The sequence below is a fragment of the Mesocricetus auratus genome, unplaced genomic scaffold (genome assembly GCF_017639785.1).
Source record: "Mesocricetus auratus isolate SY011 unplaced genomic scaffold, BCM_Maur_2.0 Super-Scaffold_100015, whole genome shotgun sequence".
Lineage (NCBI taxonomy): Eukaryota > Metazoa > Chordata > Mammalia > Rodentia > Cricetidae > Mesocricetus > Mesocricetus auratus.
The window spans coordinates 45,761,864-45,780,194 of NW_024429198.1; the positions used below are offsets into that span (position 1 = coordinate 45,761,864).

Sequence of the window (18,331 nt, forward strand, 5' to 3'; positions counted from 1 at the left end):
CGAGAGAAATGAGTTTCCCTCTTTTGTGATGTTCCTTTTTCTTTTTAAAGTTGATTTCACCAATTATAAGATCCTTCCCAATGGAAAATGGTATCAAATAAAAAATACATGTGAAGTAATAATAGCTATAATGCACCTGCCTGTTAGTTCCCATCTGGCTCCATTTTAAGTTATTACACCTATAAACAAATTCTAATCTGAGAACACATTGCTGCAGATTTTTAAGATTCCCATTCTACTGATGAGGACAAAGACTTGTTTCACAGGCAATAATGTTGCACCAGGTTACATATAACTTTTCTACAGCTCAACTTCAAAAATATTTGAGCCATGTCTCTGGACTCCTACATTTTTTTAAATTAAACTGAATTACCATAGTTCTTGCTGTTAGTATTGCTTGATGGAGTGGTTTCTCCACTCACTGTCTTATTTGCCCATAACCTGTATTTTGTTTACAAAGCTGGGGGAAAGGAAGAAACAATAACATTGGAAAATTGTAATTTCTTTGTCAACTTAAGCAACTTAGTAGGACTGTTTCAAATTTTAAAGGAAGAGCTAGGGATGTGTCTTTGGGATGTCCAGGCTGTGCAAAATGCTAGGTTCAAAGTCAACGACCAAACCGAAATTATTTTGTTTTTGTCGAGACAGGATTTCTCTAAATAGCCTTGACTGTCCTGGAACTCGCTCTGTAGACAGTCTACAGTTTGAGCTCAGAGATCCGATGAGCAGCACATATGTAAGTCCATCTTCCCTATCCTTCAGGCCAGGTCTCCCGGGCAAGCAGAACTTGGGGTGGGGGGAGCCAGGGCGCTCAGGCCTGGGGGGCGGGGCCGAAGTCTGGAATCCCAGGACTTCCTGGAGGGGGTTGGGAGCACGTGGATGTCCCTGTGCTGCCACTTCCGGCAGTTAGCATGCGGTGGCACGTGGGCTCCCGCCTCGTTCTAGGCAGCTTTTGAGGCCTGTTAGAATTTTCAAAGTCCTTCGTGATGGCTTCTCGGTACGACAGGGCAATCACCGTCTTCTCCCCTGATGGACACCTTTTCCAAGTGGAGTATGCCCAGGAAGCCGTGAAGAAAGGCTCCACCGCGGTAAGCTGCTCCCCGGGGATGCCGCTGCTCCCCACCTCCCCCTCCCCCACCCCACCCCACCCCACCCCAGGCTGTCGCTGCTCCTGTCCCCGGCCCCAGTCACTGGTTCCTGGAGCAGACCCAGCTTCAGGTTGGTGATGGAGGTTAACACAGTGAAACCAGTAGACAGGTCGGCCCTTTCTCCCCTGCAGCTGCCATTGTTTAACGACAGCTGCAGACGCTGTAAAAGTGCATGTGTGCAGTTAGTCACCGTTAAAGACACCTAGAACATTCCGCCTCACTGCTCATGGCCCACTTCCTCAGGAACCTGCTGACCCATGGTAAAGTTAATCTTTCATGTTAATCTTTCATTGTTTAATATTGATAAAAGTTAAAGCCTGTCCAGGCCTATTACCACCCCCCCCCACCACATTCAAACACTGACTTTGTGTTAGTGAGAGGAACAGTTAGAAATACTAATCCATTGTCACAGATTTCAACCTTAGCATTTGACACCCTTTCAAAGTTCCCAACCCCCGAGAATCCTCACTTTTGTACCACTCTGCGCCTCTGAGTGTGTGTGTGTGTGTTCAAGTAATGCTGGAAATTTCATGAGTCTACTGTTTTAGACTTATGGATCCACATTATCTAAAATACTCAGGGCAGCTGTAATACTACTGCCAAATTTTAACTGAGTTCAATAATCATCATAATTTATGAAAAATTTAAAGGACAAAAGTGCCCCAGTGACCAAAGATCTATTACCTGCAGACTTCCGAGTCCTGATCTACGAGTGCAGGATATGGTTTTTTTTAAAACCTCTCAAATTTCATGAGAATTCTCACTGTGTTTTGGAAATTGAGACAGTAGCAATGAGAACATACAGAACATCTCAGTCTACAAATGTCTGCTTCCTTCCCTTCCACTCCTATACCAACTTGATAATGGAAAGAAGTTAATTCACTTTAATTGTTAATCTATCACATGTAAAGTGGCAAAAATAACTACCAAGAAGATAATTTTTAAGAGTATTGTTTTGTTTAAATGGACCCACTAGTTAAGCTCTGTTAGAATTGTAAGTTTAAAGAAAGCCTGGTGTAGTCTAAACCAAAAGGGTACCATTTTGATAAAAACAAAAAGTTATATAGTCCCCAGCATGGTGTGTAGCATATGGTTAGAAAATAATGCCCAAGTTTTAGAGCCTAAAATAAAGGGAGTAATGGGAGAAGGTGGGGGTGTAATAGGAAACCACACTGACTCATTTAGAATGTTTTAAGAATGCTATAGAACTGATTGATAGTCCCTTTGTATGAGCTGTAAAGGGTGAGGACATAAAAATACCTGTAGTGGGCATGTTTAAAGAAGGGAAGGATGAGACTCTTACCTGAAATTCTATTTGCATCTTTTTACGGAGTTACTCACTGTGTTTCCTTGCTGATGCTATGACCTTTTACACAGGATAAAACTGCATTTGTTTGTTAAAATAGATGGTTAAATATTATGTCTTTAATAAGCAGCAGATACGATGAATTACAAGTAAGCTAGACATAGCAGTTTTGACCACTGTGTAGACATGATGTTACTTAGTAATAAAAAAAATTATGTGGGCCATAATTGGAGAGCTCAGGCTCTGCTTCCTGCTTGATAATTACCTAACACCATGAAATGGAGCCAGAAGGCTTTTTCTTTCTGGTTATGTTTCCTTTTCTATAAAGGCAAAATATGTTTGGATGGCATTTTGGAAAAGTGCCACCATCTTAAGAGAACATGTGAACCACAATGCTGTTGTGAAAAGGTTAAGATTTATTCTCATTATTGTCTTATCCTTTCTCTGACCCCAGATTCTTCCTGGGGCTGTATTTACTAGATCTCAGCACTGTAGTCTTAACTTTCAAAGTTTTCCTTGGTCATCACCTACCTCTTTAATTAAGGTTTCACTAATACCTATTTCTGCCACTTGTTTTTTTAAGACAAGGCTTCTCTTTGTAGCTATGGCTGTCCTGGATCTCGCTCTGTAGACTAGACTGGCCTCGAACTCAAAGATCCACCTGCCTTTGCTTGGATTAAAGGTGTGTACCACTACTGTCTGTATTTTACTTTTCTTTAATGTTGATTTGTGTCTTTTGTTCCTCAGTGTTGAAAATCAAGCCAAGGACCACATACTTGTTGCATGCATCCTCTACTGTTGAACAATACCCTTACTTATCTTTTAAGAATATTCATGCCAGGCGGTGGTGGTGCACACCTAGTTCAAGACCAGCCTGGTCTACAAGAGCTAGTTCCAGGATAGGGCTTCAAAGCTACACAGAGAAACCCTGTATTGAAAAACTAAAAAAAAAAGAAGAAAAGAAAAGAAAAAGAATCTTCATACTTAGGCTGAGAAAGAGCTCAGTGGGTAAAATGCTTGCTGTGTAAGCATAAGGACCAGAGTTCAGTCTCTAGGACCTGTGTCTAGGTAAAACACAGAGTGGTGGCACATGTTTGTGCTCAGAGAGGAAGCAGGAGGGGCCCTGGGGCTTACTGGCCTGCCATCCTAGCCTACTGTGTTGGTGCTGGGGACCAAATCTGAGCCCTCTGCAAGATCAACAATAAGTGTTTTTAACTACCAAGCCATTTCCTTATAATATAGGTTCTTTCTTTATCCTTTGTTTAATTATCATTTAAGATTTGTATTATTTCTGCGTTTGAGTGTGTGTGCCTTCATAAGTTTATGTGCAACATGTGTGTGTCGGTGCCCTCAGAGATCAGAAGAGGGCATACGATCCTGTGAAGCTGGAGTTACAGGCAGTTGTGAGCTGCCTGATGTGGGTGTTGGGAACCAAACCTGACTCCTCTGTGAGAGCACTTAGCGCTCTCAACTTCTTAGTCATCTCTCCAGCCCCCTAGTAGATTTTTGTTGTTGATGTGGGTTTTTTAGTAGTAGTAAAATAAATATCAAAATAGCCCCCGCTTCATAGGATTGATGTGTATTGAAAGAAGTTAAACATGCTAAGATATAGTTCACATAAATCAGTAACTTGTATCCATTATTATTTATGATTCTTTTCTTTTTGATTCGGTTTTGTCTGTGGTCCTTCTAGATTGCCAGTTTTTAAGACCTTTTAAAAAACTTACATATGCTAACTTGGGCTGTAGGATTTCACTGTGAAGGTGATACACTTCAATCTCCATTCTCAAAGAATTTACCTTCTTGCAAGAAATTTAGAGGATTGATAAAATAGTCCTACTTGGGAATGCTGGCACGTTCCAGTAAATCCAACACTCAGGAAGCAGAAGCTGGAATACTGTAGGTCCTAGGCCAGCTTGGGCTATGTAGAGAGATACTGTGTTAAAAAAGAAATGAATGGGGGCTGGAGAGGTTAAGAGCACTTGCTGCCCTTCCAGAGGTTCTGAGTTCAATTCCCAGCACCCACATAGTGGCTCACAACCATCTATAATGAGATCTGATGTTCTCTTCTGCCTCCAGACATAACTGTATGTATGGAGGAACACTGTATGTAAAATAAATAAATAAATCTTTAAAAAAGGAGAAATTAATGTTATAATAGAGAATTATGAGATGTTACAGAAATTGCAATTGTAAGAGAAACCTCCTGAGAAAGCATATTTAAGAAACCATTGGAGGTGTGGAAGGCAGCCAAGAGAGGAAAGAAGGAAGAGAGTTTTAGTCAAAGGAAACACTGTATGAGAAGACAAGGCACACAAGACAGCTATATTACAGAGTGGAAAGACATCCAGACTGCTGAGGAAATAACAGAAAGAGATGAAACTAGAAACCAAGGCCAAGTCACAGAGTACTTTAAGCTATTGTAGTGAGAATGTGCTTGATACTGAAAGGATTTTGGTGTGACTATTCTCACTTTTTAGGTTATTGCCATTTTCTTCTCAATGCAGCTGTATGTATCCACTCTGCTCTTGGTCACGGACTCAGTCCTGCCAATTCACTGCTAGGATACTGGTAACTCTCCTTCTCTGGGGACCTGATGGGATATGTGTCCCAAGATGCTGGTGGCTCTGTTTGTGTTCATCAAGAGGATGCCTGTCTGCTTCAGAACAAAGGACAGGTATTATGTACAGGGTGAATGTAACAGATCTTGGATCCTTGGGTCTCTGTGCTGTCCTGGTTTGCTTAGTGAGAAACTGCTCCTACCAATACAAAGTAGGAAGTAAAGAATGGTGACTTTTGGCTGGGTGGTGGTGGCACATGCCTTTAGTTCCAGCACTTGGGGGCAGAGGCAGGTGGATCTTTGTGAATTCGAGGCCAGCCTGGTCTACACAGTGAGTTCCCGGACAGTCAGAGTTACACAGAGAAACCCTTGCTTGAAAAATAACAACAAAAAGGAGTGGTAACTGAGATATACTCGCCTCCTTGTCTCTTCTTTTCTCCCTCTTCTCTCTCTTCCTCCCTTCCCCTCTCCTTCCCGCATTTTTCCCAAAGATTTCCCAGGCTACATTGTGAGCATCAGATTGAATGAAATCATAACTAAAAGAGAACAGTTACAGCTCTGTGACTATAGTATAGATAGCAGGTGTTGCTAGTGTTTACTAGGGCTGAAACAGAAACGGCAGTAAAGAAGACTCCAGGGAAACATGTTATGATGATCTCTTTGGTGTTGGCCAGGGAGGAGGAAGACCTAAGATGCTGCCTGCATCTCTGAGTGCAGCTGTAGTCGTCTAAGGATACGGAGCATGAATTCTGAGTGGGACTACAACCGACTTGGTGAGATTGAGGTGTGTCTGAAATCCCTCTAATCCTCACCTTCTAGTGTTCATGCACTGTATAGTGACCTCTTGGATGGATGATGCTAATGGCTTACTTCTAGTGAATGGACTGGATAAAAGTGATGGAATGCTACTCCGGAGACTAAGTGACAAAGAAAGGACTCCTTTTGCTTATCTTTCCTTGTCCTCTCTTGCTTTCTGTTGCTCACTGTTGGGAAGCCCATTTGCCATGTTGTGAGTGGACATACACAGCAGCCTCTATGGCAAGCGAACTCAGAAAAGCAGCTGTTTAAATAAAGTACGGAGTATGGTGGCAATTGAGAAGGAGGATTGTGAGTTCATGACCAGACTGGGCTACATAGCAAGGTCTTGTGTCAAGAAACAAATACAATCTGCCAGGTGTGGTGGCACATGCCTTTAATCACAGTACTTGGGAGGCAAAGCAGGCAGATCTCTGTGAGTTCAAGGCCAGCCTAGTTAACAGAGCAAGTTCCAGGACAGCCAGAGATACAGAGAGAAACCCTGTCTCAAAATATCAAAAAGAAAAACAAAAGAAACAAAATCTAATACACAATTAATATGGATGTCTAAGTCTCACAAGACTGATCTTAATAACTGGAGATCATAGTAACTTTGAGGTCTATTCTTCCTATCCCCATCTTAAAATCTCCGTTGAAAGTTGGGCCACACCAGTAATTCTCTATCAGGAGCCAGGCTGGCCTGGAACTTGCAGCGTTCTCCTGCTTCTGCCTCCTGATGATTCTGCAGGTGGAGGCCAACGAAAAAATCTAGAACTGAACCTTGAACTTTGTGGAACCTGCCTTGTTCAGCTTCGGTGGGAGGGGAGCAGGAATAGTATAGATTTCTGGAAACAACATTTGGCTTTTAAACAGAAATGTGGGATTAAGTGAAACCATCTTTTAAGATTTTTTTTAAGATAAGAGAAACTTTAATATATTGGTAAGAAAAAGCTTATAAATAATGTAGAGGTTTATTTAAGTGTATTTTCAATTTTTTCTTTTGTAGTATTGTAAATGTACAACATTTAAAGGAAATCATGCAGTGTTCTATATGCTTATTGCCCAGCTTCAACAACTATAAATATTTTATCATATTTTTCTTTTTTCCTCCACTTCTGTGAATTGAACCCAGGGCATCCTCTACATTGAAGTACACCCCTAGAACCCTGTTACATCTTTTTTGTTTTGTTTTGTTTATTGGGACAGGGTTTCTCTGTATTGTTTTGGAGGCTGTCCTGGAACTTTCTCTGTAGACCAGGCTGGCCTTGAACTCACAGAGATCTGCCTGCCTCTGCCTCCCAAGTGCCGGGATTAAAGGTGTGCGCCACCAACACCCGGCTGCCCTGTTTCATCTTGACATCCGATTCCTCCTCTTTACAATGGGGTGGTTGGGTTTTCTGTTATTACTAGTGTTGTGTTTTGTGTGTGTGTGTGTGTGAGTGTGTGTTTATAGTTGGGGAGCTTTACTGCGTGGCTCAAGCTGAGAGGCTGCGTTCTAGGCAAGCTGTGTCCTCTAGTACTGTAGTAGTAGCAGCCTTCATTGTCATCATCAGTCATTGTCCTACTCCCCCCTTCTCCAGGCACAGACTTAGGTATTCCAAACCAGCCTTAAACTTTGTGTAGCTGAAGATGACCTAGAAATTTTGATTATCTTTCCTCTCTCTGTCTTTCTAGTGCTAGAATTATAGATAGGTACCACTCTGTATATTGATTTATATGAAGTTTTATTACTCTTATATATTCACACTTCCACCTGAAGACTTTTAATTCCACTAGGATCCCTCATGTACCCACTTTCTTCTTCCCTGCCTCTGCCCTAACATACAGCCTTAGTCCTGTCTTCTCTGCCTGCCACTCTCAGCTGTCCACGTATAAAACTTGTCAATTCAGAAATGTGTATCCAGGCACATCTTGTAGTCTTAATAACTTGGGAGGCTGAAACAGGAGAAGCAGAAAGACTCTGAAACAGTAACATGTTATGTAAATGGTATCATGCAGTATGAAACCGTTTAAGATTTGCTTTATGCCCTGAGAGTCCTCCTTGCTTCCCACATGTTGCTGTTCTACTACTAACATCCCCTGGTCGAGAACCTGTTAACTATTCTCCTACTGAAGAACATTTGGGCTATATCTAGTTTCTCATCACCATGAATAAAGGTTTTATGAGTATTCTTACTCATTTTTGTGTAAATGTAGATTTTTTATTTTTCTGGTATAAGTCCCCAAGTATGTAATTGCAGGATTATAAGGTATTCACATGGGTAGTTTATCAGAAGATCCCAGAGTAGCTGTACCATGTTACTGTATAATTGATCTAGTTTCTCTGCCTCCGAGCAAGCATCCATTGGTTTTACTATTTTTCTGGTAAGTGAATTGAGACACCTCAGTGTGGCCTTAATTGACAAAATACATTCTGCATTAGTGGCTGACAACAGGGCATACTTCCATCTGCTTTTGTTTGACATCTGTGTGTCGTGAGACTTATGTCCATGCTGTTTCCTAACTGTTTTAACATTAAGACTTGAAAGTTCTTTATGTTCTAGGCATGGTCCATCTGCAGATGTGGTTTGCAATCCCTTTCTCCCACCTCGTGTCTTCATCATCTCTGCACGTGTCTTATGTCACAGATTGTTTTCCCATTTTTATTATTATTAGTTTTTATTTTCCAGACAGGGTTTCTCTGTGGCTTTGGAGGCTGCCCTGGAACTAGCTCTTCTAAACCAGGCTGGTCTCCAACTCACAGGAATCCACCTGTCTCTGCCTTCTGAGTGCTGGGATTACAGGGGTGAGCTACCACCGTCCGGCTTGTTAGCCCCTTTTTATTATGAAGATGCATTTTCTGCCTTTCCTTGTGTCAGTGTAGGCAATTAAAAATGTTTAAATTCATACTCTTTTAAAATGTATTAGCTTATGGTTAAATTTTTAAATTGCTTTTTTAACATTTCTGAAAATATCTTTTACTTTCTTTTTAGATTAACCATGAGATTTCTCTTATTTTTTAAAATCGCTTGCTATTGCTAACAATTTTATTGTTTTCTTCCTAATCATTAGTATGTGCTTCTTGCCTATTTTTCATTTTCAGCTACCTGAAATATTTGTATCTCTTTTTTTCTGTACTTTTAGTTTTTTTGAGACAGAATCTCTCAGGCTGCTTTGAAATTCATTCTGTAGCCAAAGATGACCCTTAACTTTGTTTCTCCCACCTCTCAAGTGCTGAGATTCTAGGCATGTGTCATTATAGCTAGCTTGATTGATTAATTTTTTTTTGTTTTTTATCTAAAAAAAACTGACCCTAATCCTAACTCCTAACCCTAATTTTGAAAGCTACATAGGATTTAGTAAGACATAAAACTGGTCAAAGGCAATGTCTGTATGGAGTACAGACTCAGCTTCCAAGCAGTACACCAGCTATCAGGAAGGACTGCCCAAGCCCTGGGATCAACATCTGCATCCTGACCCATGAAGAGGGTACCAGCACTAGTGACCCAGCCTCACCAATGTCTCCTTAGGAGAAACAATAGAATTAGAAGTCATCCTGAAGGATGCCAAGAGAGTTGACCAGTATCTTAACTGCTGAGCCATCTCTCCAGCCCTGAACATCGACCAGTATCTTTCATGAGACCCCAGACTCACAAAGGATTACCCAGAGGCAGGAACAGCCTTCACCATTTGCCCCTGAAGGACCAGCATTTAATTACTAGCACATATGACCTCCACTGATGTGACAAACATCTGTGACTTGACCACCCAGGAATGTGACAAGTATCTGGGATCCTAGAAATAAATGCTGAAAGAGTTGAACTTCCAATCAGGAAATATATATATTTTTTTATGTGTATAGGTGTTTTGCCTGCATGTGTGTCTGTGCCCACAGAGGTCAGAATAAGGCAGCCCCAAGAGTCTTACTTTTAAAAGGTTACCAGAGACTGAGCCTGGTGTTCTGAACAGAGGACTAGTAGAGAAAAATGGTACTTCAGCTGTACTACAACCTAGTCCCTCTTGAACATTGCAGACATTTCCACTGAAAGAAGAGCAGTGATTTAAAAAAAAAATCTGGGCACAAGAGATGGCTCAGTGGTTAAGAATACTGGCTCTTCATTCCATGTGGAGGGATGTGGTCTCCGCCTTGACATGGGGGAGGGCCTAGGCCCTGCCCCAGATCACATGACAGACTTTTGAGATTCCCCCCTGAAGGACCTCACCCTGCTTGGAGAGTGGAGTGGGGATTAGAGGAGGAGTTGGGGGAGGGCTGAAGGGGGGTGGGAGAGGAGGGGAGGGAGAGGGGCTGGGCTTGACATGTGAAGCAAACATGTTTCTAATTTAAATTAAATTAAAAAATTTTAAAAAAGATTTAAAATTGGTCAGTTAAATAATGCCCAGAAGCCAAATCTTAACTACTTCTTGTCTTAATAAATGCAGTTTTTTAAAGAAAAAAAAAAAAAGAATATCAGCTCTTCTTCCAGAGGATCCTGCTTTGAATTCTAGAACTCACAAAGTGGATCACAACCACTTATAACCCCAGTTCCAGGGATTTAATTCACCCTTTCTAGCCTCCATGGGCACATGTGTGGTGCATAGAAATACATGCAGGGAAGCCTGGTCACATAAAACAAAAATATGTTTTTAAAATCAAAATAGTGATATCGCCTCAAACTCTAAAACACGAAACATCAAGGTAATCAAGGTATTATATCTCCTTCAAAAATTATCAATCTCAGTAAAATCCTAATGAGGGTAAACAAGATGAAATCTCCAATAAAGAATTCAAAAGAATGATTATATTTGAAGAAATCAGAGAGTCCACAAACTCCTGAATGAACTTAAGAAAACACAAGCACCCTAGAGAAAATACGGAAGTCAGAATTCCAAAAGGGGAACTAGCGAAAGAAGTTACAGATTAAAATTCCTGTGTCAGGTGAGACATCTGGCCTTGGGGTCACAAACCCTAACCCTGACCCTCACCAGCTGCAGTGCAGGAGAAAGCAGCCTGTTCCCCAACTGGGCAGCACACTAAAGCTGACCCCACCCTGCCTCATATGTCCCCTACAGCAATATGAGAGAGGGCCCTGCATCTTTCCCTAGAAAGACAGTAGAGCTGGCCCTGCTGATGTGAGGGTGGGGGACCTGGATCTGAGGACCCCAGAGCAGGAGACCTGGCCCTGCTCCTTGCTGTAGGCTGCACTGGGTGAGCTTGCTGAGGCAGTGCTGGGACGCTCATTGGGGTAGTGATAATGAGGGAAATCCAGGAAGCTGACCAACCCAGGCATCATCCAACCCAGAATCAGGGCTACGATTTGGCCCACCCCAGCATCCACTGACTCTGTGAACTGTTGGAGCATGTGAAGGAGACGAACCTACAAATCCAAAACAGCAGGATGTCCATGGCACAGGACAACAACAGGATAGCCAAGAGAAGCCCCAGTGAGAGCCCATTATTGGTGGCATGGAAGAAACCAGATGCCTCAAGCCAGACCAATGACTCATAGCAACGAACACTTACAGGTAAAGATGTGTGGACTAAAAGGTAAACTGGGACACAACCAGGCCACACTACAGCTTCCACGCCAAGGTTCTTTTTGCTTTTGTTTTTATTTTTCTTTTGTTTAGTTTTTGTTTTTTTGTTTTTCTTTCAAATTTGGTTTTGTTTTGGGGGGGCATGTTGAAAGGGAAGAAGGTAGATGCAAGGTGACCGGGAGGTAAGTGGAATCAGAATGCATGATGTGAAATTCACAAAGAATAGCCCGGCGGTGGTGGCGCAAGACTTTAATCCCAGCACTCAGGAGGCAGAGGCAGGTGGATCTCTGTGACTTCAAGACTAGCCTGGTCTACAAGAGCAAGTTCCAAGACAGCCTCCAAAGCCACAGAGAAACCCTGCCTTGAAAAACCAAAAAAAAAAAAAAAAAAAGAATCAATAAAAGTTAAAAAAAAAAAGAAATAATAAAGGGAAGGTAGCAGTCTTACAGTTGGTAGCTTATGAAGTTAAATTTTATAAATTATAAAATCCAGGTGACATAAATCTGGAAAATGAAAGAATGATTTTCTTATTTGAGTATATGATAAAATACTTTTTCTCAGAAATGTAATGTTTTCCACATATTATACTATAGAAAAGCAATATTGATTTATCAAATTAATAAACACTTTTATATAGCTTCTGTTTTCATATTAACTTTAAAAAATAAGTAAATAATGATGAATCTTAGAGCCTTGGAAGAAATTCAGAATCAATAGAAGTAATGAGGCTGGAGTGCGCACCTTTAATCCCAACATCAGGGAGGCAGAGGCAGGCAGATCCCCAAGTTCCAGGCCAGGCAGGTCTACAGAGTGAGTTCTAGGACAGCCAGGGTTACACAGAGAAGCCCTAAAAAAATTGAGATCAGAGCAGAAATTTGTGAGATATAAAAAAATGCAGACAGTTAAAGAATTGGTTCTTTGAAAAGATAAACAAGATATACAAACCTTAACCAAACTAACGGAAAGAGTGAAAGAAATCTGGGGTGTAACTCGATTGGTAAAGTGCCTGCCTAGCCTTGATGAGTCGCGAGTTTGATCAGCAGCACCACATAAATCAGGAATGGTCATATACTCCGTAGTTCCAGCTCTGGAAAGAGACATAAGGGTCAGAAGTTGAGATCACCCTTAACTACTACATGGTGAACTCAAGACCCAACACAGACAACACCAGACCTTGCCTCAGTTTTTTTTTAAGTGAATAAACAGGATGTATTACTTACTTTTCCATTGCTCTATAAAATACTATGACCAAAGCAACTTGTGGAAGAAAGTGTTTATTTTAGTTTACAGTTCCAGAGAGAAATGATCTGCATTCAGATACCCAAGCCTTCTGGGAGCATTCCTCATTCGGTTCACAGAAGGGGGCTGGGAGGACATTGGTGGTGCACGCCTTTAATCCCAACACTTGGGAGGCAGAGGCAGGCGGATCTCTGTGAGTTAGCGACCAGCCTGGTCTACAGATAGAGTGCCAGGATTGGTGCCAATGCTACACAGAGAAACCAAAACCAAAACAAATCAATTCACAGAAGGGGACGAGGTATAAAGAAATATGGTCAGTGTACATTAAATACATGTGTGCAAATGTCAAAACTAGTAAAATTGGAGATAAAAAGATATGCCAGTAAAATTCAGAAAACCATTAGGACTATTAAAGATTTAATATTGTGTTAGATTAGAAAAGTAGTTGCACATAACTTACCAAAATTAAGCCCTGGGGATATAGACAATATAACCAGATCTATAACAGAACAAGATTGAAACAATAATAAAAACTTACTTGACTGAAAAGAGTTCAGAGCTAGATGGATTCACTGCTGAACTCTAGACCATTAACGACAAGCCAACATCACTGTTTCTCATGCTATTTCATAAATTAGAAAAAGGAATGCTTCCAAACTCTACTTGCAAAGCCAGTATTACTCTGATAATAAATAACATAGATGACACAAAGGAAAATTAGAGACCAATCTCTGATGAATATAGATCCAAAGGTTCCTCTTACAATACTTGCAAACTCAATCTAAAACACATCAGAAAGTTCATTCATCATGATCACATTGACTTATTCAGGGGATTCTGGGATACTTCAGAATCAACAAAGCAGTACATGTAATATAGAAAATAAATGAGCTCCCATCTAAGTACTAACCAGGAATGACTCAGCTTAACTTCTGAAATCAGATGAATTTGGGCACATTCATTGTGAACTGTGTGAGCTACAATAATGACCAGATTGTTAAGAGGTGCTCACTGATGTAATAACGATTCAAATGTCATGGGAGTAATTAATACTATTCTGATTGGATTTGTTGCCTGCTCCACAAGATAAAGTCCGTACTTGACACTGTTATCAAGGCCAAGAACCTATGGCTAGTTAGGTCCCAGGTCCTAGGGGAGACCCTACTGCTATTATTTTGTTAAATGGGCATATTATTAAAAAAAAAAAAACCTCCTAATGGCTTGTTGTTATACCCATAGATTGATGCATCTCTTAACCCCAGGAACAAAAGCTGCTTTTGGTAGTACATTATGATTAACACAGATGTCCACAACTCACCAAGGTGCAGACAATTAGTTACTGTGGAATTCTCAGCCCTAAATGTGACTTCGGTATCACATGTGCCCTCCTCCCAAGGCTCAGGAATTGGTTGTGGAAGAGGGGGAGGAAAGATTCTAAGAGCCAGAGTTGGTTGATGACTTCAGTAAACAATGTTTTCTGTACATGATGGGGCAGTTTTCTTTAAGAATGTGGCCCCTGATTGGTCAGTCAACCATGCTCCAGAGGGGTGGCCAGACACCCAAGAGTAGATGAGCAAACTGAACTAAAGTTGGTTGAGAGGGAAGACAGAAAGTTAGGTGGTTAGGGAAGCTGGGTGGATCTAGAAGGAGTTGGAGGCAGAGGGGTTAAGTATGAACAAAATGCCTTATGTAAAACTCTCAAAGAACAAATACAAAAGTAAGCAAAATAGAAAAATGTAAGTGGACTCAGGGATAAAAATCATGTGATTGTTTTTTTCAGCAGATGCAGAGAAGACTTTTGACAAAATCCTGTATCTCTTTGTGATAAAAGCCCTAAGGAGCTGGGTGGTGGTAGCACACCCCTTTAATTCCAGCACTCAGAGGCAGAGGCAGGCGGATCTCTGTGAGTTTGAGACCAGCCTGGTCTGCAAGACAGCCTCCAAAGCCACAGGCAAAAAACAAAACAACAAACAAAAGCCCTGAGGAGTCTAGGAATAGAAGGAACCTACCTGAACATGAAAAAGACTATAAATGGCCAAACCTGGAGCCAGAATCATATTAAATAGAGAACAACTCAAATCAGGAATAAGACAACTATATCTTATCTACTTTCTCTACTTTTATTCAGTGCTTCAAGTCTTAGGGAACTAAATAAAAGGGAGACAATCAGGAAAAGAAGTCAACGTATCATTATTTGCAGATGATATGATTTTATACATGAGACCCTAAGGTTTCCACCAGGAAATTCTTAAAGCTGAAGAACACATTCAATAAAGTGGCAGCATAGAACATTAGCATAGGCCGGGCGGTGGTGGCGCACGCCTTTAATCCCAGCACTCGGGAGGCAGAGGCAGGAGGATCTCAGTGAGTTCGAGGCGGGGCTGGACCGACAGCCTCCAAAACAACACAGAGAAACCCTGTCTCGTTAAAAAAAAAAAAAAAAAAAAAAAAAAAAAAAGAACATTAGCATAGAAATCAGCCTTCCTGTGTGCCAATAACAAACAGCCTGAGGGAAGAAATCTGGGAGACAATTCCATGCACAGCTGCTAAAAAGGGGATGGGGTGTATCATATGTACTCAGGAAGAGGCAGAGGCTGGTCTGCATAGAGAGTTTGAGACCAGCTAGGGCTGTGCCATGAAACCATTTCTCAAATAATAAATGAAATCCCTTAGGATAAACAAATGAAGAACACCTCTGCAATGAAATCTTTGAAACAGAAGAAGCTGGAGAAAACACTTAAGCTTGTGTATTGGAAGAATTAGTATAGTGGAGATAACCAGCCATTATCAAAATTCCAGCATTCTTCACAGAAATAGAAAAAATGTCTTAGGGAAGCCTATGCAGAGACCCACACCCAGACATTAGGAGGTGCTCAGGGAACACTGAGGAAGAGAGGGGGGAAGGACTGTAGGAGCCAAAGCGTTGAGGACACCGGGAGAACAGGACCCACATAATCAACCAAGCAGGGCTCATAGGGGCTAACAGAGACTGAAGGGACACTGGCGGAGCCTACGTGGGTCTGCGCTAGGTTCTGTGCACGCGTGGTGTGGTTGTTTAGCTTGGTGTTTTTGTTTGACCTAACAGTGGGAGTGGGGGTGTCTCTGGCTCTTACCTGCTCTTCGGGGACCCTTTTTGTCCTACTGGGTTGCTTCATCCAGCCTCGATAAGAGGATTTGTGCCTAGTCTTATGGGAACTTGTTATGCAGTATTTAGCTGCTGTCCTTGGGAGGCCTGCCCTTTTCTGAAGGGAAATAAACGGAGGAGCAGTGATCTGGGGGAGAGGGTGGACAGGTTGGTGGGTGGGAACCCGGAGGAGTAGAGGGGGGAAACTGCAATCCAGATGTGTTGTATGGGAGAAGAATAAACAAAAAGAAAAAAGTTACAATGTGTATGGAAGCATAAACACCTTGCCTTCGTGAAGCCTTGTCTTGTTCTCAGGACAAAGCACCCAACTTCAGCAGCTAAAGAAAGGAAAAAACATTTTTCTGGCTTACAGTCCCAGGTACATTCTGTCATGGTGGGCAGGTCACATTGGCAGGAACTTGAGGCAGCTGAGCAAGTTGCAACCATATTCAGGGGGCAGAGAACACACCTGTGGGGTGACACTGTGGGCAAAGGTACTTGCTGTCAAGCCTAATGCCCTGAGTTCAACCCCCAGGAACCACATGGTGGTGGGTGGGAACTCAGTCCAGAAAGTTGTCCTTTGATCTCCTATTGTATGCATGACATCAGCATGCTCCCACACATAAACTTAATAAAAATACGTAATTTAAAAATGAAAAATGAAAAAAAAAACTCATCAGAGAGCAGTGAATGGCTGTGCTCAACTTATTGTCTTCCTTTTGTTCAGGCCAGGAGCCCAGCCCGTAAGAATAGTGCCACCCACATTCTTGGGGGTCTTCCTGTCTCATTTAACATCATCTAGATAACCCTTCCCAGGCATGTCTATAGAAACATTTCCTATGTGATTTCAATGCCTGTCAAGATGACAGTTTTAAAAGTGCTACTTACTTATCTTTATTTGTAGTATATTTATATATGTGTGAGTTTCTACATGTATGCCAAGTGCCTGCAGAGGCCAGAAGAGGGTGTCAGACTCCTCACAGCTCGAGTCTCTAGCTGCCTGGGCATAGGTAACTGAACTTGGTGAACCATCTCTTCAACCCCAGTTTGGAGGAGAGAGGGAGAGGGAGGAGGAGAGAGGGAGGGATACATCTGTGTGCTGTGTTTCAGATTGGCCTCATACATGCTAAGTCTCAAAAACATTTTTTTTCCTGAGACAGGCTTTCTATGTGTAGCTTCGGAGCCTGTCCTGGATCTCACTCTGTAGGCCAGGCTGTCCTCGAACTCATGGAGATCCACCTGCTTCCATGTCCTGAGTGCTGGGTTTAGAGGTGTGTGCCACCACCCGGCCAAGTCTCAACTTTTTTTTTTGGTTTTACAAGACAGGGTTTCTCTGTATTGAAGTCTCAACTTCTTAAACTGTGGTTTGTGACCCAAATGTGAGGTTGGGAAAAAAACTGACAATATTAATGATCATAGATACTAATTCAGTTTATTAATGTTCCACCTTTAGGCTACTATCAATCACCTTTCAAAGGCCCTGTGTTCTAATACATGGTATTTGCATTTCAGTATATGTATGGGGACACAGCAAGTCCCTAATTCTTGGGCCTCTAAATTTGAGCTACATGGGAGAGCTTTTGTGGTATTTTATTTGCTGAACTTTGTTTTGGTGTTTGAACCCAGGGTCTTTACTTGTTGGGCAAGTGCTATATCACTGAACTACCGTCTCAAACCCTTACCTTAATGCAAACCAACCAATAGGAAAAATACTTAAAAAAGAATTCTTGCCCTCATTGTGTCTGTATTGTCTTGTGGTGTATACATGAGTGTATCTGTACTTGCATATGTGGAGGTCAGAGAATTGTGTGGTAATATATCTTTAGTGTTAAAACACTGCCAGAGGAGAATGTCAGGCATCTTGATTCTACTGCTTTCTACCTTGTTTTGAAAGAGGGTCTCTCACAGAACCAGACACCTGCCATTTCGACAGGGCTGGCTGGCACGGTAGCTTGTGTTTGGCACCCACCTTTCTCTGTCCATCAGGGCTATAGACTTGTCTGGGCTTTTTTGTGGGTGCTGTCTTCATTCTCTTACAGCAAGTTTCTTACCCAGGGGGTCAACTCCCAGCCCCAGCCTTCTATCCCCATTGATAGAATCCTTCCTCAGCAGGACTTGAGTGGATCATAACATCCTCTGTCACTCTCCTTGAAGCTGTACATTTAGGTAACATTTTCCTGTGTTTGTGGGGATTAAGAAACTCACACAGATTCAGCAGTGATTGTGTTTCTTTGAAATTTCTACTGTTTGTCTTACTTTCCTTGCGGGGCTGGGACTAGACACCCAGTCAGCCAGTGTCAGTGCATCTCATTTTATTAAGTGTGTAAGAGAAACCAACTGTTTGACATGTGTTAGAGTAATTGGTCAGTTTTAACTTTAAATTTATTTTGTAAAAATGGCTTTGCAGGTTGGAATTCGAGGAACTAATATAGTTGTGCTTGGGGTAGAAAAAAAATCAGTGGCGAAGCTTCAAGATGAAAGAACTGTGAGGAAAATATGTGCCCTTGATGACCACGTCTGCATGGCTTTTGCAGGTATGTACAGACTTCCAGTGATGTGTATGGTATTTGAATATAACAGAGTGGGGTAACACAGTTGTCTGTGGTTGTGCATGTACGTGTGTTTGCATGCATGTGGAAGCCAGG

At 41.8% G+C, this 18,331-nt stretch overlaps 1 protein-coding gene across 1 annotated transcript in view; it reads left to right on the forward strand.

Annotated features, from left to right (window-relative positions):
- The first annotated feature begins 894 nt into the window (after window positions 1–894).
- The window catches only part of Psma8 (proteasome 20S subunit alpha 8), a 46,983-nt gene continuing 29,546 nt past the window's right edge, over window positions 895–18,331 (forward strand). The window contains exons 1-2 of the mRNA XM_040757887.1: window positions 895–1,088; window positions 18,094–18,220. Coding sequence (XP_040613821.1) covers window positions 987–1,088; window positions 18,094–18,220 — 229 coding nt within the window. The 5' untranslated portion in view covers window positions 895–986. The remainder of the gene's footprint in view (window positions 1,089–18,093; window positions 18,221–18,331) is intronic.